General features: G+C 37.5%; 3 protein-coding genes across 5 annotated transcripts; 1 reads left to right on the top strand and 2 right to left on the bottom strand.

Annotated features, from left to right (window-relative positions):
- The first annotated feature begins 238 nt into the window (after positions 1 to 238).
- rereb (arginine-glutamic acid dipeptide (RE) repeats b) lies at positions 239 to 20,752 on the top strand. Of its 3 annotated transcripts, none has more exons than XM_059570749.1 (17): positions 239 to 462; positions 1,323 to 1,371; positions 2,865 to 2,989; positions 3,130 to 3,229; positions 3,400 to 3,498; positions 3,649 to 3,729; positions 3,822 to 3,975; positions 4,128 to 4,220; positions 4,680 to 4,876; positions 4,962 to 5,141; positions 5,257 to 5,364; positions 5,767 to 6,929; positions 7,116 to 7,350; positions 7,593 to 8,283; positions 8,457 to 8,552; positions 9,648 to 9,825; positions 12,171 to 14,605. In XM_059570749.1, exons 1-17 carry the CDS (start codon positions 437 to 439, stop codon positions 12,202 to 12,204), a joined length of 3,609 nt encoding a protein of 1,202 aa, XP_059426732.1. In that variant the 5' UTR covers positions 239 to 436; the 3' UTR covers positions 12,205 to 14,605. The 3 variants fall into 3 exon arrangements, with proteins under 3 accessions (XP_059426732.1, XP_059426731.1, XP_059426730.1); XM_059570748.1 differs by lacking the exon at positions 12,171 to 14,605 and adding an exon at positions 20,616 to 20,752 and having other exon boundaries at positions 241 to 462; positions 8,457 to 8,597; XM_059570747.1 differs by having other exon boundaries at positions 241 to 462; positions 8,457 to 8,597.
- On the bottom strand, positions 13,225 to 19,050 carry LOC132160981 (PPARGC1 and ESRR induced regulator, muscle 1). The gene is made up of 4 exons (XM_059570750.1): positions 18,914 to 19,050; positions 14,864 to 17,344; positions 14,661 to 14,777; positions 13,225 to 14,522 (listed from the first exon to the last, which is right to left on the bottom strand). Exons 2-4 carry the CDS (start codon positions 17,310 to 17,312, stop codon positions 14,455 to 14,457), a joined length of 2,634 nt encoding a protein of 877 aa, XP_059426733.1. The 5' UTR covers positions 17,313 to 17,344; positions 18,914 to 19,050; the 3' UTR covers positions 13,225 to 14,454.
- LOC132160982 (RING finger protein 223) lies at positions 20,533 to 21,981 on the bottom strand. The gene is made up of 2 exons (XM_059570751.1): positions 21,787 to 21,981; positions 20,533 to 21,307 (listed from the first exon to the last, which is right to left on the bottom strand). Exon 2 carries the CDS (start codon positions 21,281 to 21,283, stop codon positions 20,612 to 20,614), a length of 672 nt encoding a protein of 223 aa, XP_059426734.1. The 5' UTR covers positions 21,284 to 21,307; positions 21,787 to 21,981; the 3' UTR covers positions 20,533 to 20,611.
- Between the last annotated feature and the right edge of the window lie 697 nt (positions 21,982 to 22,678).

Genomic DNA, 22,678 nt, shown 5'->3' with positions numbered 1-22,678 from the left:
TGTATTTATATCCTACAACCCACACACTTACTATAACAAGACGAGATTTGTTATTCTTCACTGTTCGTGCACGCTGCCTTTTATCAAATATGAAAATGAATGCCATCAAGACTAGGGTGGTTAAATTTATCGAGACATCTATATTGGTGTGTGAATGTTTACACGGGAGGATTGCCAAACACATCTCCCTGAAGCTGATCTCCATAGACAGCGGACACGAAGATGATCCCATTAGCGCTGGCTGCAGCGGCACATGCTCAGTTATGCTTGTTGATGGGGATCTCAGTAGGCTGTGCGTGAACACTGAGGTCATCGCCTGCGCTGAGGAAAAAATACTCAGCGCAGCCTCCATTTTGAGTAGTATGAAATAGAGGAAAGCATAGTTTTGAGACACTGCAGCAAACAAACTGTAAACACAAGCGAAACAGCCTCTGCCATGGACGATCTGTTCAGTCCGCGAAGGTTTGTGGCTTCTTTTTATTACAAATGTATGCTTTTGCGCGCGCCAGCGCTTTTTGCGACACCATGAATACTTCTGCATTCTAGTGCAAACCGAGATGATTTTGAACTTGACAGCTCGTCTCGGTCGGCCACACACACGCAAAGGCCAGCTAGGAGCCTGACGAGATAAAATGGGGCAGATGTTGTGTAGATACTGTTGCTGAATGTTAAGTACGTAATGCATGTTTGAACGCTGCGCTGCTTTTACAAATGAGTTTTGTTCGTCTGTTCCGTGAATATTTGTACAGGAAATTGTTTTGGCATAATATTTCTTTCGCCCAAAATGATTAACGTTACACAGCGAACGGTGTTTGTGCACATCACACATAAGTTGAGCGTACTGATTTCGATTTGCACTGTGTTTGATTTTGCACGCAGCAATGTATTGATTTATGTGTAAATATATGAACTGGACGGCCCAGCCTCCGTTTATATAACCTTTGGAGGGAATGGAGAAGTCAGACGCTGATTGGCTGGTTATGCTATGTAGGCGGGATTTGGATTGATCATCTGCACTGCTGATAGGCAAATCACTTTCTATGATTAACACTGAAAGTAAGCGATTTTAAAGGGTGGAAAACAGCGACATGAAACAGCTCCAATGACAGGGACTTAAGTTTTTTTTTTTTTACTTAGCATTTTTCTTTTAAATATGGTATTTGTATTCATGTTTTGTTTATTACAGGCGTAATATTTTTTTAGTGTTTACCTGTGGATTGTTGCCTGTAAGTATTGCTTCAGCCATGAAATGTTAATGTAATGATTGATTAATGTACTTGCACAGCCGTGTTTCATTAAATGAATAATATTTTGTCTTTCAGGCAGCTGAACAGCACACAAGGAGAGATTCGAGTGGGACCAAGTCATCAGGTAAAATGGTTACAAAGTGTTTCCAAAAGTATTTGATGATATGCAGTGTATTAAGTTGCAGTCAGTAATTATTTTTGATAATTAAAAAAGTTTTATAAAGAATGCTATATCGTCCCCTTGGAATTATAAGGTTGTATCTGAATTTTTTGTCAAAATTGAGTTATTCACATATTCTTATTCTGTGTCAATGTATTTACATCATGTGATAGATTTTTTTTAATGTTCTGTACATTATGGGACTTTAAAAGAAAACAAAAAAACAAAAAAACAATAAGGTTCTATCTACACAGTCGAATGGAACACAAAAACCTTGAAGCTCAATATCTCAAAACTACTCGGAATGCAGATAGAACCTTATAATTCCAGGGGGACAATATGTCAACATGTCTCTGGTCTGGAAGAGGCAACAGCCAAGCTTAAAGCTTAAAACCACTGGTAAATTGAAATGTTAACAATATACTCAGTGTACCTTTTTAAAGTGTTCATTTAAATTACTCACCCTCAAGTCATCCTAAGTGTATTTGACTTTCTTCTTTCAGACGAATCCAGTCAGAGTTATGTCAAAAATTGTCTTTGATCCTTCAAGCTGTTTAATGACACTCAGCGGGTGTTGCAGTGCATTAGTGCAAAAGAAGTGAAATAGAAAGCTTCCATCCTTAATAAAAAGTGTCTCACATGGCTCCGGGAGGTAAACAAAGGCCTCCTGTAGCGCATCAATGCATTTTTGTAAGCAAAATAATAATCAGTTTAATCTAGCTTGTGCTCACTGTTGTAAATGGAAGCAGTTCCGGTTGGATAACGTATGGAGGTGGGCTTTGTGCATGCACCGCTCAGAAGTGACGCATGCGGAAACGCAGTGGAGAGATCAAAACAAAACTATGGTCACTAATTAGAAGTACAAAATTAGGATTTGTAAAGAAGAATGTCAGAGGATTTTGATATAAGCCAAGAGGAGACTGGTTTTACTTTGCTAAAGAAAGGAAACTTTGCTTCCATTGCTCCTGTTAGCAAATGTTGTTTTTCACGAGACTCACCGGCGCATGCGCAATGCTAACCTCATACGTCATTCCTCCGGAACTGCTTCCGTTTTACAACTGTTGGCTCAAGCTACATTAAAGTGGTTTATTTTGTTTTGAATATGGATATTTTTCTTACAAAAACACATCAAATTGCTACAGGAGGCCATGGTTCACCCCCAGAGACCTTTGTTCACCCCTGGAGCCGTGTGAGACACTTTTTATTATGGATGGGCACTTTTTATTTAACTTCTTATGGACTGATGCACTGCAACACCCGCTGAGTGCCATTAAACAGCTTTAAAGATCAAAGACAATTTTTCATATAACTTTGACTTGATTTGTCTGAAAGAAGAAAGTCATATACACCTACAATGACTTGAGGGCTAATTAAAATTTTTGGGTGAACTAACCCTTTAAAGACCTTAATTAAACTCTGTTATCTTATATTTTTAACCATTATATTATCATATGCAGGTCAAGCTACCTGAATTACAGCCGCCCCCTGCTCATGGAACAGAGTCTGTAACAGGAAATGAGGAGCTGGTGTGGGCACCGGGGGTCAATGACTGTGACCTTCTCATGTACCTACGGGCTGCCAGGTAATGGCTGTTTGGCTTGATGCCAGTTTCCATTCACCGTTTTGAGGGTGTGTCTAAAAATGGATCTTGAGGTGTCTGTGGATGGTGTGTAATTCAACATAATCTTCTGCATTTTTGTTCTGTGTTCTCTGAATAAACAGGAGCATGGCAGCTTTTGCAGGGATGTGTGATGGCGGCTCAACGGAGGATGGTTGTCTTGCAGCTTCCCGGGATGACACCACATTAAATGCTTTAAATACGGTCAGTGCTTGTAATTTTTATCATAAAATAAATTTTAATCACTAGGATCTTTGATGTAATTGAATTGAAGGCAGTGAATATTTCAAAAAAATAAACATTACTTTTAATCTCAACTTTAATTAATTTGCTGTGCAACTAGGTTATGTAATTTTATTTTGTTTTGTGCACAGCTCCATGAAAGCCAGTACAACGCAGCCAAAGCCCTGCAGTGTCTGGTGAAGAAACCAGTTCCAAAACTCATTGAGAAGTGCTGGTCAGAAGATGAAGTGGTGAGAAACTGAATCTGTATTTTTCACTACTAGCTTGACATTTGTCACTGATATAGCCTAGTAATTCATAGTGGAATGATATTAGATACTAGAACTTTTCAAAAAGTCAAAGTTAAGGTTTCTCAATCTGTTATTCATGTTCAATTACAGAAACGGTTTATTAGAGGTCTCAGACAGTATGGCAAAAACTTCTTTAAGATCCGTAAGGAGTTACTTCCTAGTAAGAAAACGGTATGGAAACCTGCCTTTTTAAATCTAATTATACATGTGTGTTAGCTTCAGTCTTTCATTTTATTTAATTTTTTACATATTTGTCGTCTTAGGGTGAGCTAATCACTTTCTACTACTACTGGAAGAAAACTCCCGAAGCCATGGCATCACGACCTCATCGGCAGCTGAGAAGGCAGCCGGTGTCTCGCAAAGTGAAAACTCGCAACGCGACAGCTGCAGCCAATGCAACATCTCACACTTCTTCCAGTGAGTGTGGCACTATGCACCATATGTCTGTCCATTTATTGCAAACTGTCAAAACATGATTGCAAATCTGATGTAGTTATAATTTAAAGGCAATAACTCCACAAGAAGTAATGTTATTCATTTATTTGTGTTTTCGGTCTCCCTGTCTGTAGTGGAACTTAGTTCAGCAAGTGAAGATGATCTGGACAGTGAGGATAGTGAGCAGAGTGGCAAAGGTCAAGCCTGCAGTAACTGTCTGACCACTAGTAAGTGTTTTACCCTTTTCTATTTCAAATAAAGGCTCAAAAATAGTAGGCCACAAAACTATTTACAACATTGAAAAGGAGTATTTTTAAGCACCAAATCAGCATATCAGAATGATTTCTGAAGGCTTATGTGACACCTGAAGACTGGAGAAGAATTCAGCTTCGCCATCACAGTAATGAATAATATTTCTGAAATAGAAAACAGTTCATTTAAATTGTCACAATAATAGTTCTTAATTTATTTTTAATCAAAAAATGCAGTCTTGGTGATCATAAGATACTTTAATTTCAGCAAACCTTTGAAAGGTAGAATATATTAAGTTACAGAAGTAAAATAGGTTGCAAATATCAGTTAACTCTGACATTAACCATCAACCTTTTAACTCTTCTAACTTTATATACCTTGAATTTTTTTTGAGCCTTCTCTTTTAGTATGACTCACACAAATGTTTCTTTCAGACTCCAAAGACTGGCATCATGGAGGGAGAGACAATGTCTTGCTGTGCTCTAGTTGCCACTCTCATTTCAGCAAGCATAGGCGCCTGCCACCTGTTCCCAAACCAGCAGATCCACCCTACCTCTTCAAACCTGTCAAAGAAGAGGAAGAGGGAGTCAGACATGGGATGAAGACCCGTCGGAGCCGGGGTCCACCACATGTAGGTCTATCTTCCACATGAGCTGTGCTTAGGGTGATGTAAAGAGTAGTTTCTTAATTTAGCCTTCCTTTGTCTCTACATGTAGATGTCATCACTTCGAAGTGGGCGCAACAGACCAACCGGAAGTCCCGACAGGAGCATGTCTCCAACCCTCGAGGATGTGCGATCTAATGGACAGTCCCCCAGAGCCAGTTCCACTGCTATGGCAACCAGGGCTTCCAGCTCTGATATCAAGAATGGGGTGGCTGGGAAGACCAGCAAGGTAGTGATAAAAAGGAACCTGCTCAGTTTAGAGTTTGTAAAAAAGTGCACAGCTATATATTCATCCTTTTTGTGTTGTTTAACCTTTTCATTTCCATTTTTTTCTTAAACTTTAAAAGATAAAAGTAGAGGCATCTATTGTAAAGGGTGTGAAAAGACAGAGAGAGTCAGGAGTTTCAGATGCTGATGAGCCTGAAAGGAAAAACATGAAACGACCTAAGAATCAGGTAAGGGTATTTTATGTTGGATACTAATTGTGCATGTTCATTTCTACCTATTTTTACATTTAGATTACTTTCAGATTCACTTACAGAACACAAAAAGACACTATATATATATTGAATTATTAGTGTCTTTGTGTTCTGTGAGCATTAGATATACAATATACTATAATGTATAAAGAATACATACTGCACATTATAATGTTGTGACATTAAAATTACTTCTACATATATTTCTAGTGTGTTTTATTTGTAATCTAGTGTATTTCGATATTACATTTTATTTTTTTTATACAAATTTATACAGGATTTTAAAATTGACCATTTATTGGCTGTAACTGATAATAATGTCTATCCACATAATTCTGCCATGACGTCTAGATTTTAAGTAGTGTATATCTAATCCAGGAGGGTCCTGATTCTCCATCAGAAGGTGAGGGTGAGGGTGAGGGTGAGGGTGAAGGCGAGAGCTCCGACAGCCGCAGCGCCAATGATGATGGCAGCAGTGACACTAAAGACATTGATCAGGACAACCGCAGTTCCTCCCCCAGCCTGGCCAGTCCCCTGCAGGCCAACGAAAGCGACTCGGACTCCCCAGCACCACCCCCTGCACCAGGCCCAACCCCAAAATCCCAGCCCCAACAGCCTGCTGAGACCCCAACAACACATGCCCCATCTGAAACACCACCATCTCCTCAGCCCTCTCTGCCTGTGTCCTCATCCGCACCTTCACCTGGAACTTTTACCACCACCTCGAAGGCACCATCCATAGAGGTTTCCCAGGAGGTTCCATCTCCAACCACTTTCAGAAGTGGTCCCAGGGGACCTGAACCCCCCACCTCTTATTCAAACTCCTCGTCTCAGCAGGTGCAGTGTCCAGGGCAGGGGCAGTCGTTCCCTGTGCCGCCCCATTATCAGCACAATCCAGATCAGCTGCAGAATCCTTCATCTGGGGCAAATCAGCCACCAGGGTTTGCTTCCAGACCATTGCACCTTCAAAAAGAGAGCCCTCTTCCTCTTCCCCCCACAGCAGCATCCCAAATCAAGCCCCCTCCGACCACTCCAATTCCACCTTCTCACAAGCAGCCCCCTCACCTTTCTGCACCTCCACCCCATTTTCTGCAGATTCACCCTAATCTTCCTCCACCTCCTGCTCTAAAACCGCTTGCTTCCCTGCCATCACAACACTTGCCTTGTTCCCAGCCTCCTCCATTGCATATAATTCCACAAAATCACCCCTCTCAACCTTCCGTTCTGATTCAGTCGCAGAGCCAGCAGGTCAAAGGTCATACTAGTGGTGCCCCTCCAGCTGCAGAAAGTTCTCACCCATTGCTTCCTCAAAATCGTCCTGCAGCTGAGTCCACTGCTTCATTCCCTCTGTACGCTTCTCCGATCCCTGCCCATCAGCCCTCCACATCCTCCTCAGCAAGCACTCCTGTTGGACAGGCTCATATCAAAGAGGAGCCAATTGATGAGGAGGAGGAGTGTGATAGCTCGCCTCCCCCTCGCAGAAGTCCCTCTCCAGTACCGACAGTGGTTGACATACCCAGTCACGCAAGTCAGTCAGCAAGGTATAGAGATCACATTTGTAAATACTTGAAATTCGTAATAATTTTTTTATTAAAAATATACAAAAAAGGTTTTCCAATGTAGTACCCTAAATATGTTTTTATATTCTAACAAAATTCTATTCAGTAAGATGCAAATTAAACTGTGTAATTCAGCATACAAAGTAAATTCTCTTTTGTCATTTGCAGATTTATCAAACACCTCAACCGAGGTTACAACTCCTGCTCTCGCACAGACCTGTACTTTACCCCATTGGCCTCTTCAAAACTGGCCAAAAAACGAGAGGAAGTTGCTGAAAGATCCAGAAGAGAAGCAGAGCTGAGTGCTCGGCAGGGACGAGAGAGAGAAAGAGAAAGAGAGCGTGAGAGGGAGAGAGAAAGAGAGCGGGAGCGAGAAAGGGAGAGAGACTCTGATAAAGCCTCTGTAAGTACATGTGGCATTTACTTTTGAATTTGACGTTTCAGAAAAAAAAAACCCTATATATATATAGTTTACCCCAAAAACATTTTTCAGTTAGTTTATTTTACAATTTCTATTTACTGTAATGTGAGATATGTCATTATGATTTGTTTACCATTTTTGATTAATTTCCCTCTTTAAAGAAGTTTATAATATAATTTTTTTTTTGCTCTTTTATAAAACGTTTTTTTATTTTTTTTACATAGCGTGCTTCAAGCTCATCCCATGATGGCCGAATAGGTGACCACCTGCTTGCTGCCCATGTGCAACCAGGCCGTCCGTCATTCGAACCTCCTCCCCCCACCACCGTGGCTGCAGTTCCACCATATCTGGGCCCTGACACTCCAGCCCTCCGCACACTCAGCGAGTACGCCCGCCCCCACGTCATGTCGCCCAACAACCGCAACCATCCTTTCTTCATGCCACTTGGGCCGGGTGAGCACCTGCTAGCTTATCACATGCCAGGGCTGTACGTAGCAGACCCAGCCCTTCGAGAGCGAGAGCTTCGTGAACTTCGAGAGAGAGAGATCCGAGAAAGAATGAAGCCCGGATTTGAGGTGAAACCACCGGAGTTGGAGAACCCACTTCATCCATCGGCAAATCCCATGGAGCATTTCGCCCGCCATGGAGCCCTGCCTCTCCCTCATGTGGCCGGGCCTCACCCCTTCGCTCAGTTCCACCCAGCCATGGAGCGCAGCATAGCGGCACCCCCTCGGCCGGAAATCAGCTACGCTGAGCGTTTGACAGCTGAACGGCTCCATGCTGAAAGGATGGCCTCTGTTGCTGCTGGTGACCCTGTTGCACGGCTACAGATGCTTAATGTTACACCACACCACCACCAGCACTCACATATACACTCCCATCTTCATCTGCACCAACAGGACCCTCTCAATCAAGGTGAGAACTTCAGCAAAATATGTTAAGTTATTTAGATCACATTTTTTAACCACTTCAGCTGTTATTTTGATTTTTTGAGAATTAGGCATATGCAATATTGGACCCACCGGTGGGTCCCCAGAGTTGATGTGGTTAAGAAAGTAAATGTAAATATCAATGCTTTTGTTTTTCAGGCCAAGGGCCTCATCCTCTGGTGGACCCATTGGCTGCTGGCCCCCCTCTGGCACGATTCCCCTACCCACCTGGTGCCATCTCCAACCCCCTACTCAGTGAGTTAACCCATGAGCATGAAATGCTCCGCCACCCTCTGTTTGGTGAGTCACCAAATAGACTCCCCATTTCACGTGTAGTATTAAAGAAAGTTTCAAGTTAATTCTGAATAATTAACATTTCCAACCCATATAGCCAGGCCTAAACAATGTCCACTGCTGAGCAGTGAAACATCCTGCCCTTTGATTAGACATATCCCATCACTTGCATGAAGTCACTTTCTTAAAGTAAAATAAAATATTACTCTTTCAGCAGCCAATAAGAATGTAGTACATTCAGCTCCTTTTAACATATTTAACCATGTTTAAATCAGTTCAGAATTAATATTTAAGATTTAATATTATTTATATTTAAGTCTATGAATTTTTTTTTATCTTAAAACTATTGTCTTAAGATAAAGGCTACATTTATTTGATCAAATATGTATTTGTTTTACAATGACTGTTTTTAATTCTAATATATTTAAAAATATAATTTATTCCTGTGGCAAGGCTGAATTTTCAGCAGCCATTACTGCAGTCTTAAGTGGCACATGATCCTTCAGAAATAATTCTAATATGCTCATTTGGTGCATAAGAAATATTTTTTATCATAATCAATGTTGAAAACATTGCATCTTAATATTTTTGTGGAAACTCTGATCTATTTTTCCAGGATTCTTTGATCAATTGAAAATGAAAAGAAAGGCAATTATTTGTTTTTAATATCACTTTTAATTAACTTAATGCATGCTTGCTTAATAAAAGTAATAAATTCTTAAAAAAAAAACACATACCCCAACATTTTGAAACTATACTGTATATAATTTAATAATGATACAAACATTGAATGTCCCTCCCTCCAAATGAAAAAGTGTCTATATATTACGTCTGGCCTGTCTTTTGCTGATGATAATAATCATTGTGAATTTCATTATTCAAATAGCCAAAATGGCTATGTTATGCAATAATAATGTTTGTCAACCCGTTGTTGCTTGTGAGGCACAAGACCATTCAGCACCTACATGCACATTACAGTCCCACGGTAGCAAATAGCTCTCTGCTATTTGAGGGAAGATTAACTGAAGTAAGATATTCTCTCTCTTTCTTTAATAGGAGCACCATTCCCCAGAGAGTTACCAGGACCCCTGGCTCCTATGTCGGCTGCACATCAGTTGCAGGCGATGCAAGCACAGTCAGCAGAGCTGCAGAGGCTGGCACTGGAGCAGCAGTGGCTACATGGACATGCACACTTACATAGTGCTCCTCTCCCAAGCCAAGAAGACTACTACAGGTGAAGCACAGAGACCATGTTATGTTCAAGAGTGTATGTTTAAATAAGCACGATGTTTTGATGTTTGCAAAAATATTTGTTCACTGAAGTAGCATGTACAGAAAAATTATTTACAATAAGACTGGGAACATAAAGTAAAAAAAGTTGTGTACTTGTCACAAAAAGTTTTGGCAGTGACAAATTTTGTTTTGCAAAGTTTACTGCTTAAAGGGGTCATATGATGCTCTTTTAAAGATTATTATTTAGTGTATTTGGTGTAACAAAATATTTTGACATGCTTTAATGTTAAAAAAACACATTATTTTTCAAATACTGTACATTATTGTAGGTCCTCTATGCCACGACTCTCTCAAATGGTTTGGCCAATGAACGCAAGCACTCATCATAAATGTAACGCCCCTTTACATAATAGTGAACTTACTCTTTCAAAATAAATGTAAAGACAGTTAATAATGTCCTTAGTTTTACCATCAATTCAAGCCTAAAAGGGGAACAGTCGCGTGACAGACAGTGATGAATCTCGTTTGTGTTTGCAGTACACAAGCCACGGACGGTTAAGACAGCTCCACTGTGTGACTGTCTCTCTCTCTTTATCTCTCTCTCTCTCTCTCACAGACACACACACACGCACGCGCACACACACACACACAACGCGCAGAACTCTGAATTTGAACATTCAATAGCAAATACTTAAACTAATAACAAAACATACTTCCAGTAGCTGTTTCAGAAGGGCCATATTGTCATAGCAAAGTCAGAATTATCTCCTCTCCTAGGTTCACGAAACGGTCGTCCATAAAATGCATTGCTTTAAATGTAAACGTTAAATGTGGGCTTTAACTAATAAATGTTATTAGATAAGATAACGTATCTAACGTTAGCCATGACGGGAAAAAGCAGGTGATCATTATCTGGCACAGTTACAATTCTTTTTATGGATATAAAAAAATAATTAGGAAGACAAAACTGATGATTGCCTACTCTAATTAATTATAGTGTACTGTCTACAGGAATCAATCTTATGTAATGTTAGTTGAACTTGATTTAAAATGGCATTTAAGAGTTGTGTCCAAGCAGCAACCTCCCGCTCTCTCTCGTGAAGCCAACACGGAAGTGACTAAAACTGTAATTCATCGACTGGCCGCCAGAGGCTGGCTGCAAAAGTGAGTAAATCCGCTAGACTCCCCATGTTAAAATGCCCAACTTTGCAGCAGAAGTGTGGCCACTTGAGTGACAGGTGGATTGGCGCTGCTGTCCATGCAGTCGAGCTAGGTGGGCATGGTTTCAGCAACCAGCTTCCACCTCTTTGCGCATTTTCAGTTATCCGGGAGCAGAGCCATCCTTTGCTGATCCGGCGCCTGGTGTGAGGTAGGGAGCAGGGCACCCCTTGGTCCATACGCGATTGTGTTCCGGGGGGGTGGGGGTCCCCCTCTGTCTGTTAGTAGAGTGAGGCGCTGCCATGATGTTCCTACTTTAGGTTTCAAAAAGGCTCTTCAGAAACTTACGGGTGAAATCACGGACACTACATCCATGTTTTTATACGGTTGTTTCCAGTGGCATATTAAACTAAAGATTGTTGATTTTGCTGTCCCACACATTGTGGTAGACTAGTTATCAGTTATTATTTTAAATAATAAAAGAAATAGCCTTCATCACTACTCTTTGTTTTAAATATATAGTATATTATTGTATGTTTTTAAATTTAAGTAGTTAGTTATTGTATTTACCTTCAGTATAGGGCAGTCAAATGAGAAGTTCAGGGGACGTGGTTTGGGCGGGAGTTTGATTCCGCAGCTCCACCCCACACCACTACTGCGCAGACTCTGGCTCCAAATGACGTCATTTACCCAACATGACAGCGGTCATTCTGAGATGCTTTTGCTTCACTTTTCTTAAGTGGAAGGAAGTGGAGATGTGTCAATTTTTTTTTTTTTATAGATTTTTTTACTGTCCATGGTAATGCCTAAAAAGGATGTTTGTGAGGGCAGTGCTGCTTTGTATACAGTGTTAACGGGGAAACTGCTATTTTTACAGCTCCAAATGCGGCACCTTGTGGCAAAGAATGAATTTGCATTTTCATTCAGACCAATGTGAAAAGACCAACAAGTGGGCGGGCAATATGCTAGGCTTGGGATTCGTTTTTAAAATGACTCCTTTAAATCATTCAGAGTTGACTCTTTCTTTTGAGAGACAATAACTTTATACATGGTGCACTTTCTATTTTAAAACTTTGCAGGATGTTTTCATTCATTTAGAGCTGTTACGCTGCATGAAAGGTAATCTTCAAAAATCCATAATAGGGGCACTTTAATTGACAACGTGTTGTTCTGTTGTCTCTTTGACAGCCGTCTGAAGAAAGAGGGAGACAAGCAGTCCTGAAATGAACAAATCCTCCACTGTGGATTACTGAGTGATTCTGTGTTCAGGGTATCAGACCTTATATTTCAGAAAACCCAGCGTAGGTTATTCCTCTTTTGGCTCTTATAAACGTTTGACCGACTCCTTTGTGCTGTAAGAAAGAACTATCCTTTTGAAGCACACTGAATTTTCTTTCCTTGCATGAACACCATTTAGAAATTTCTGTAAGTTAGAAGTTTCTGTAGGAAATTAAATTTCCATGTAATGTCATTATTGTGCTAAAAGCACAATATTGTAGATTTACTAAGTATTTGAAAAGTGCTGTCCAATATCCAGAGTTTATCACAATTTAGTTTAAAAGATTATTGAAACGCTCGTTTTAAGATTGTAAATATTATATGTTTAAAATAATATATTAACTGTTGAAATGTAAAAGTTGCAATGATAGATTTGGATACAAAAACTTCAGATGACCTGTGTGCAAGAAGTGCATGCTTTACATACTCTGTCCTTCCCTTTCTCTGACAGTCTCTTCATCTTTACCTCAGAGTGCTCATCAATATACAGTAAAACCCACATGTAGTAAACTCCACAATATCTTATTCATTCAGTAATTTAGCTTTTTTGATTTAATAATGTAGACCAAATGCAGGCTAGTATGACGAGTGCAGTGTTGTCTAGCTCTGCAGAACAGTCGCTTCACTGCCATGGTCATACGATGCTGTAGAAGAATGATCAGACCTATAGTCACCTGCTCGCAGTGTTTTCACATTTTGATAAAGCAGGTCAGTTCATGAGTAACCCTACTTGGCACTGAAGTTTAGTTAGTTCATTTAGTTAGTTCATTTATAAAGAGGTACGTGCACTTAGCAATAAAATGCATAAGGCATATCTGATGGTATCCTCACTACCAGTTTCAATCCTAGCATGTGCACGTGGCCAATTAAACATCTCATTTTCATAGTCATGATGGTTGGGAAAGAGCACAGCATTCTCACAATAAGATGGAATACATTATAAACACAATAGAGAGAGAAAGAGTAATTTTGTGATGGTTTAATGCAATACAAGTGTATTGTTGTGCACTACTATTAACTGTTAAAATAACAATAGAAAACATTAAATGCAGTGCCATTGTTTTGTATGTGTTAAAGCAGACAATTGAAGAGTGTTATCTGTTAATGCCGTTATTGGAACTTTGATGGTAACTTTTTTCCAAAACTGCCAAAAAGTCATTATTTTCTTCAAGTTAACACTAAACATTTGCAGTAGCATTTTACAAAGTATACGGATATTTTAAATGGGAAATATATTCTAATTTTAGTATCCATGTCTTTATGCATACTTGTCTTCACATGCACAGTATTGTCTGGTTGCAATTACCTTACAGTTTTTTCAAAACTTTCATTTCAATGATAAATGCTTGATTATTACAAACAGCTAGTATCATTTTTACTCATCCATTAACAGATTAACAGATATTTTCAGTATTTTTTCCATCAGTGCATTTTCTTTTAGTAATATATATTAATTAGTCTTTTGTAAGCATAATTTTTTGGGGCTGTTTTATATACATTTGTCACACTGACATCAGTCTTTGCTTATGTCTTATGGAAATATTTGACATTCAGCAGCAGTCATATTTTTCTGGCACTTTCTGATACCTCGATAACTTCCAACTATATTTTATGTGCAAATTTATATTCTTCATGAAACAACTCAAACCGGTTTCTTCACTGAAAAACTATATTAACTCTTTTTTTTTTTTTTGGCCAAATAATTTTTTTGCATTTAATAGATACATCTAGAGTGATTATCAGTGGAAATGTTTTTTATATGTACACTGTAAAATAGTTTACTTGTGAATAACATAAATATGTATAGAACAGCTTGAGTCCTGAATATAACTGACGCAAAACCTACCAGTGTTCATTTCTGGTCCATATCAACATAATATCTAAAGCAATATATGTCTTCTAACTAAACATGTGTTTGTACAGAGAAAAAAACCCCAGAATGTTTCCTTCTTTGTTTTGTATGCTTTTCTTTAACAAAATTGTCCTTTGATAAGATATTTATTGATTGAACACCTATTTTGTAACATGGATATATTAAACATGAAAATATTTGACTGTTAGTAAATATGGAATAAGATCTAACATGTGTATTTACTAAAGTGTTTGTTGTGAATTTGTGCAAAATTAACCCTTTTCTGTACACTGGCCCCTTGTGAGAAATCCTCAGAAAGCTCTAATACTAGATTTTTATGGTTCATCCTTCTTTTACATATCGCCGCAAGTACTGGATGGCAGATATCGCGCTCACGTTTGCCAGAAGAGCTGAGAAATAATAGAGGGAAAAAGGATCATGTTAATTTTGTGTGCTCATATTATCTGAATAAACTGCTTAATTTAATATGTAACAGCCTGATCATTGTGTCTTATTACACAAATGTCTTATCAGCATGCTGGTTTTACCTGCTTTCCACATGTCTGTAGATTGTGGGTTGCTTGACTTTAGTACCCAAGACGCAAAAGCAATGCAAACAAGGCACATGTCTGTTTGCTTTAATGAAAAAAGAATGCGATCTCTATCTGTAAACAGAATTTTGCAATGTTAGACTTGACATTTTCATATCTATTTAATCTACAAAAACAAAATAAATGCTCTAAGAATGTACCTGTGTCTGCAACCGTTGCCCCAACACGTATCTGATGTTCTGTCACTTGTCCAAGGGCCTGGTTCTCTAGAAAAAGCTCTGGAAGCTTTGGCTGAGCTATAGAAGAACTTGTAGTTCTTGTTTTATAACCGTAGATGGTGTCAGCTGTCTTGGGAAAACCCCAAGAGGTGGCTATCCTACACCAGGTACTTCCCATTAAAAGTTTGGTGCGTCTCAGAGAAAGGTTTCTCCAGGTTCTAGTGATAAAGCAAATGTTTGATGTGTCAGAGGGCTTTGCACACTTCATAACTCTGATTGGGGCACTCTCGTCTTCACAATCCGACGGTATCACCTCTTCTACCTCTGGATAGTCTAGGTCTTTCACCACTGAATGAGAAGAGGAATAAATAGGAACCAGTGTTTTCTCACTCTTTGTTGAAACTTGAATTGAAGGAAAGAGAAAATTCCCAACTTCAAAGTCTGAGAAGAAGTCATCATAAGTCTCAGCCACAGATAAGTTCTGTGAAAAACAAAGTGAAGTGCTTCTATCTGGGATCCAAGTCTGGTGTTGCTCTGCTTCGGTGTCACTTCCCAAGATGTCGAAGAAAGTCTGCAGACACTGATTGTCTAGAATATCAGAAATCGATAAAACTGGTGAAGGCGTTGATCTCCTTGTGCTACAATGGTCCAGTAGAAAGGCATTCATGTTCTCGCCCTCTTTAGCTATTAGAAATATGTCTTGCATCTCTGCTTCTGTCTCTGAATATGAAAATAGTGAGGGATCACTCTCAGGACACAGCTTCACCATCTCTTTTGATTCACTCCGCCAAGTTTCTTCTGAATCCATGCCAGACTCAAGAAAACTTTGGGTTTGCTCTTTGCCTTCAAGGGGTTCAGGGCTAGGGTTTGCACTTGCATGAAGAAGCTGTAGAAACTCTTCATCGAAATCAGAGTAAGCTGAGAATTCACAGCTCGACCGGTCTGGTTTAGAGTCATCCAAATGTGTGAAATAGTCTGAATCTGCTGCGTCGTCTACAAGGCCATCTTCTAAACTATCATCTTTAGATTCCACCTCACCCCTCTCTAGAAGATGAGTGTTGACAGTGGCCACATGGCTGCTTTCTTCTGGAATTATGTTTTCTGTCCTGTTATTGGCTGTTCTAAGCTGCAAAATATCATTTATTGTCAGTTTTTCCATTTCATCCCAAAAGGAGGAAATGGCAAATATGGGTGGAGTTGGACCTGAAGTCTTGGCACTGTTACTAGAGGATTGTGTCTCTTGGGATGCTTCTCTATTATAAGACTTTCCCAAGGGCTCTTGCTGTTCTGTTTTTTCTTCTTTAGTATCTGAAGGAACAGTGGGTTTAGAGGCACCTGGACTTTCCACCTCTGTGTCAATATTAAAGTGGCTTAAATGATCAGTTGTATGTTGACATTCAGAGTTAATTTCTACTACGGATTTGTCATATTTATCACACACTGCGCTTTCATGATCACAGTACTGTGGCATAGAGCCAGTGAGATCTTTAAACATGGTCTGTGGCATCTGTTTGGGGGTTAAAAGTGAATTTAGAGAGTCTGCGGGATTTTTTTCTAATTTTGCTTCTGGAATTTCTGTCATGCTTTCCTTTTTTAGACTAATAGGATGATCCTCAGATGACCCAGTGGGCAAAATACATTTAATATCTTCGATATGAAGCACATTTTGAATATTGGGTGAGTAAAAAGAAATATTTTCTTGTTCAAATGTCTCCTGCGTTATTTGTCTCTCAGTAGTTTCATCTGGTTCTGTATTGTTATTCAAGGAAGAGCACTTCTCCATCACTCCGGTATTCTGTCTGAAGTTTTTAGAAGGTTTTTTTTTTTTTCTTCTTTTTTTTTGGACTGAGGTGGGATCCTTTATTCTCAGACGGACTGGGCTGTCATTTACAGTCACAAACCAACGTTCCTTCTCTTTTTTGGCCACTGTTGAACAGTCTGTCATTTCAGTTAGCATTTCTATGCCATCTATACTCTTTTCATGCTTTATTTCAGAGACTGGTGTGTTTGTGGCTTGGCTTAATGTATTTTCACAGTTTCCTCTTAATTTCTCTAAGTTTAACTTCTCAGTCAGGTTGCCGTCTTCATATGTAGCCCCCGGTTCATTTGCTCCAGCATCGGACATCTGTTCAGTAAACCTGGTATTATGTGGCTCTGTCTTAGAACTAGGATATTCAGTAAACTCTGAATTCTCAGATGTATGTTGTAATTGACATTCTACTATTTGATCTTCTTCACAAGGTTGGTCAGGGCTGGTTTGGGTGGGAACAGATGACACGGGGACAAAGGTTTTGTCATCATCAGTGTCACTGAAGCCAGACTCATCTAAGGCTGCAAGCTCAGCCTGCTGAACAGAACATTCCTCACTCTCTGTACAGAAACAGTCCCAGTCCTGCTCTGCTATCAGCACACTGTGGTCTAAGTCATCCATTGCAGTTGAGCTCAAAAGGTTTGGTATGACATCTGAAAAAAAGATAGAAACAGACAATAATAATAATAATAATAATAATAATTTTTACCAAAATATATACACTACCGTTCAAAAGTTTGGTGGTCAAAAGTTAATTTAATGCATCCTTGGTGAATTAAAATATTAAATTCAGCAAAAAACCCTTTGAACAGTAATGTATTTTATTTAGCTGATCAGTATAGACTGCATCTTTCAATTCAGTTGTACAATTTTCATGTTTATTTTAATATAATAACAGTCATTCGTGCAAAAATTTGACCTGCAAGAAAGGAAATTGATCTAGTTGAGCTATAAGCCATTAAAAAAAATTAGACATCTAAAAATATTTTAAGAATCTTAAATTATTGCATGAAATTTTCACAAAACAAGAAAAAGATTTTAATTTCAGTCAGACTACTGTATATTTAAAACGTGTTATACATTTTTTCATGCATTTGCATGTAAACCTTATTTAATATATCGGTAGACTGTTGGTTAAAAGTTAACATGAATGACAGAACCATACAAGACTTTATTATGGTTCTGAGAATTATTATTATTCTTTTTTTTATTTTTATTTTTTACAAAATAAAATTGTAAGACACAACTAAATAAAACTGTAAAAAAAACAACAACAACTCTGTGTTATTAGTTATTGGATACTAAACATTTGACAGTGCACCACACACAAAACTAAAACGCAACATTGTACACAAAACAAGTTTCGGTTGTTCAAAAGACAAAATTCCCCAGTGTATATATATATATATATATATATATATATATATATATATATATATATATTAAGTAGGCCATTCTAATGCAGCAGGTGAGAGCCCAAACTCATTTTCAACAAATTAAATGAGAAATATACTTTTGTTTCAAAGTAACTCAAATTCCGAAATGTTTATAAACAAAAACTGCTCAAATTGTCTCCAAAACCCCTGTGAGGATGATCTTGGTCTGACTGTAAGCTGACTCCAAATACTCTGTACCCAGAGTATTCAAAACAACTCACTGCAAGGTGATTTGTGTATTGAAATGTCAGTGAGAGGAAATAGCCCCACATAAAAAAACAGCAGCATGATGTGCTGTTTGTGTGACTTGCCTTTTGCAAATATTTTGCATGGTCCAGTTCCTTAGAAATGACCTAGCTGTGTCTCTTGATGCCAAGAATACCAATCATGATTTACAACTTTTTAGTGGAAAACAGTCTTATCTTATCTAGGTTGTGGGGCATTTTTTTACAAACACACGTGGACACACATAGTCTTAGGATAATGCATTCAGCTATAGGCTCATTTAAAATTTTTCTTTCCCAGGAAGATCATAACTGTTTTGCAATTAGTTCTTTAGTATTATTTGATTGAGTCTTTATTTCTTTATTAGATTATAAATATTAACGAGACCCTGTGCATCATGTCCTTTTTCATTGCGTACATGGTTAGGTATATTTGGTACAGTAGCACCAGTACACACAGCACAGGCCAATGGAAAATATTTCCACAAAGTTCTAGCTCCGCAAACTCTGCATCCAGTCAGCTTCCATTAAAAAAATCTCATTTCCTTTATGTTTTTCCTACCTTTAGTCGTTAGTTGTGCTTTCGAAACACTTCAGTGTTAAGTAACTTCAGTGTTGATCCGATACTGGCATGGTACACCTTCAAAAACTCCACTGCCCTTGCATGTGGGAGAGAGGGGCCCTACGTCCAGGTCTGTTATAAATAGAGCTATGTGTCTGATCACATGGAGGTGTGCATGTGTTCTGCATTCTCAGAGGGGCATTCCATTTCACATTTATAAATAGGGTTTCTCTGGGGAGATGGTACGAATCTGACACTGATCAGCTAAGCTGCTATTCAGTAAAGGGTTAAATCCTTGAACAACACGCTGAACGGAAAATACTTTGATTTTTTTTTTTTTGGTTTTCGGGAAGTAACACTGTAAAAACAAGTTGTGATCAATCTGTGGTAATAAAAGTCTGGCAGTGTTATATATTGTCATGAAGTATTACTGTAAATATATTAGAAGAATATTTCTAGTATATTATTTAGTAAAATAAAAAAAAATAAAAAACAGGAAAAATATCCTAGTGGAAAAAAAAATACTACAAATACATTTACATATTTTTGTGCTTGATATAAATAGTGTATAATTGTACTTTTGGTATACTTAACTGGTCTACTTCAAGTCTGCTAATTAAGTAACAACTAATTTCATGCTTAATGCACTTAAATCGTACAGAAGTAGTGCTGAGGTCAAACTAAAGATATACTGTAATGTGATTGTGCTAAAGTAGAACTAAAGCAAGTATACTTCAGGTACACTGTTAAGTATCTTTCATTTAAAGACTGATATTATACGAGATCATACAATCTGTATTATTAGTGATATTAAAACCTATTTTAGCCATAATATTAATAAATGTGCATTGTGCAATAAAGAAATGCTCCAAATAAAATGTAATTATATATATATATATATATATATATATATATATATATATATATATATATATATATATTATTAGCAAGTCTTAAGTGATATGACAATAGGTGTTAATGTATTTGAAGTATACTATTTAATATATATTTTAAATAAATAATGAAATAGTTTTAGGAAATAATTAATTTGCATTAAAAATCATTTCATTTGGTGAAAATATACATATACAGATGTAGTGAGAAAAGTTTATTAAAAAGATATTTTGATACATTTGATTAAAATATATATATTTTTATATTTTACAAAATATATTTTCCTGTTAATACAACCATTTTAAAAACTCATTAGTCAATATACATGCTTAATTTATATATATATATATATATATATATATATATATATATATATATAAAATAGAAATTTAAAAAACACAATAAATTGCAGGTTTATTATTTTAAAAAATGTGCAAAGAGCTTTTAGAGGGTTCCAGCCAACACAATCAAACAATTATAAAATTGTCAATTATAAAAACTGTTTTACCCTAATGTTTATTTTGGTCATCTGTTTTAAACACAGAAAATAATTTTAAATATTTACAGTGACATTTAGGAAGTATGTGATATAACAATGAAATTCTCTGTAACAAATATTGAATTTAAATGGCAAAGTAGATATATACTGTACAATACAGGTTTCCTGTCATATGAAGCTGTAAAGGTTGTGGCTGTGGTTTCAGCTTATCAGTCATGCTTTTAGACTTTTTCTTTTTTTTAAATTAATGAAATTTAAACTGTTTCCAGTTTTGAATAAAAACTTCTTGTGTCCACCTGTGTGTCTTAGGTACCGACTGTAGTTCTTGGAGGATTGAAAATAGGTGCTGATTTTCTGAAGCATTGTGACATGGAGTTTGGGAAGAAAAAGCACTGGATGGGCCACATAATGAATAAGACTACAAGAAGCACTATTATTAAGACCACAAGCCTCTTCCGGTTTCCATAAAAACCCAAGAATCGCAGCAGGCTGTGTCCACAGCCCTCTCTTCTCTCCTCACTTCTCGGCGTCTCCTCTGGTTTATGCTCCCCGATTTCAATGCAGACGCAGTTGGGTATCATAGGGTTTGAGTAGCACAGCCTCTTTCCATCTAGATAAACTTTCTCCACTTGTTGCTGGTCGCTTGGAAGTTGACCCAAAACCTCCTGGCTGGTGTCCAGATCTGGAGGACCGTGCTCAGGCAGGGATGTTGGCCGCCGACAAAGAGGGCAGGTGATCTGGGTACCCTCCTGCTCTGGTGAAATAGTCACAAAGCGAGACAGACATTCCAGACAGAAGGTATGGGTACATTTTAGAAGCTTCGGTGTCTTGAAGGTGTTGTCGTATGCGCAAAAGCAGATTGAACACTCCGGACCAGCGTCCCAGGCATTGTCCTGGTCATCACCGGAGACCAGTGTCTTGTGTTGGTGCCGTATTGAATTGGTACGTGATGCTGTAGATACTTCCGGTTCCTCCATCCTGTTGTGTAGTCAGAACAAAATCTGAAATACAATATTAATTTATTGTAGTGTCACCATCTTTAACTTAAAAGATATATGCTGTTGTCCTACTCTAAAAAATGGTGTAGGAACAGTTTTCACAACTGATATTTAATTTCCCCAAAAAATTATTAAGAAACAGCCACACTTTAAAATTTCAAAAGAGAAAAAATTGATTTTTATTTTATAATTTGTTTATTTTTTTGTTAACAAATTCCAGTAATTTTGATTCATTTTAAAAATTATTTTTTTATAAAGTCTACAAGTGTGGTTCAGGAAGTTGAGTGAATGGCTAAATATGATAAAAAAAAAAAAAAGGTGAAACTCAAAATATATTGTCGATGCACTGATAAATGTATACAGTATATAGTTTATATAAACAGTATTATATATATATATATATATATATATATATATATATATATATATATATATATATATATATATAGGGGCAGTGTGAAACGAAAAGAAAAAAGTATTACCTTAAAAGAGGAATATGGTATTCTTCTTTTTATCTTGATGCTTTCTTCAGTGGGGTTCAAATAAAGTCTGAAAAGTTGAAAAAAGTTCCCAAAATGTGTATTTCAATGGCTGTCTTTCTCCAGACCTGTCTTGGCCTTCCAGTAAAGTGTGACTGCCTTCACCTGCTCCTCACAAGTTTGAATTATACTTCTGAGCTGTGACTCAAATATTAATCATTATCTTGTTCTCCCACCCCTCCTTCACACACCATCTGACACATGTACCTGTGTAAATTACGGAAAAGCGGGATGGATGACAAGGACAGGGAAGTAGGAACTGGTTTTCTGCAGGATTAGATTACGCTTTGTCATCTATACCTTGGTTAATGCAAGATTGACAAAGCATAACATGTTTTACCCAACTTTTGAAGCACATTCATTCACAGCATTGTGAATTATTTAGATTTTAATAGTTTAATCAAATTACAGTAGGCAGGTGCTGCAACTGAATATTTTGTATCACACATAAAAATGCCTGTATTTTTTTAAAGTAATCGTTCACCCAAATTTAAAAATCATTGTTTGCAGATCCTCAAGTTTCAAATATGAGATTCTTTCTTCTGATGAGCACAAAATATATTTTAAGGAATGATGCTAACCAAACAGTTCATGGTAGCCATTCGCTAGTAAAAAAATAAAAAAGTAATATATTTAAAATATTATAATATAATATTTAAAATTTTATATATTTAAACTTAAAATTTATTTCATATTTAGTTCAAATCTTTTTTTTTTTTTTTACTGACATATCGCTCAAGACTACAATTAAACTTTATTTGGAGTACTAACTCAATGCACATTTCTCAATATTAAACCTACAATTTTAATGTCACTACTGATGAGGATTGTATGA

The sequence above is a fragment of the Carassius carassius genome, chromosome 17, assembly GCF_963082965.1.
Source record: "Carassius carassius chromosome 17, fCarCar2.1, whole genome shotgun sequence".
NCBI lineage: Eukaryota > Metazoa > Chordata > Actinopteri > Cypriniformes > Cyprinidae > Carassius > Carassius carassius.
Note: the sequence above shows the minus strand (reverse complement) of the source record. Positions and strands in the feature narration are given on the sequence as shown.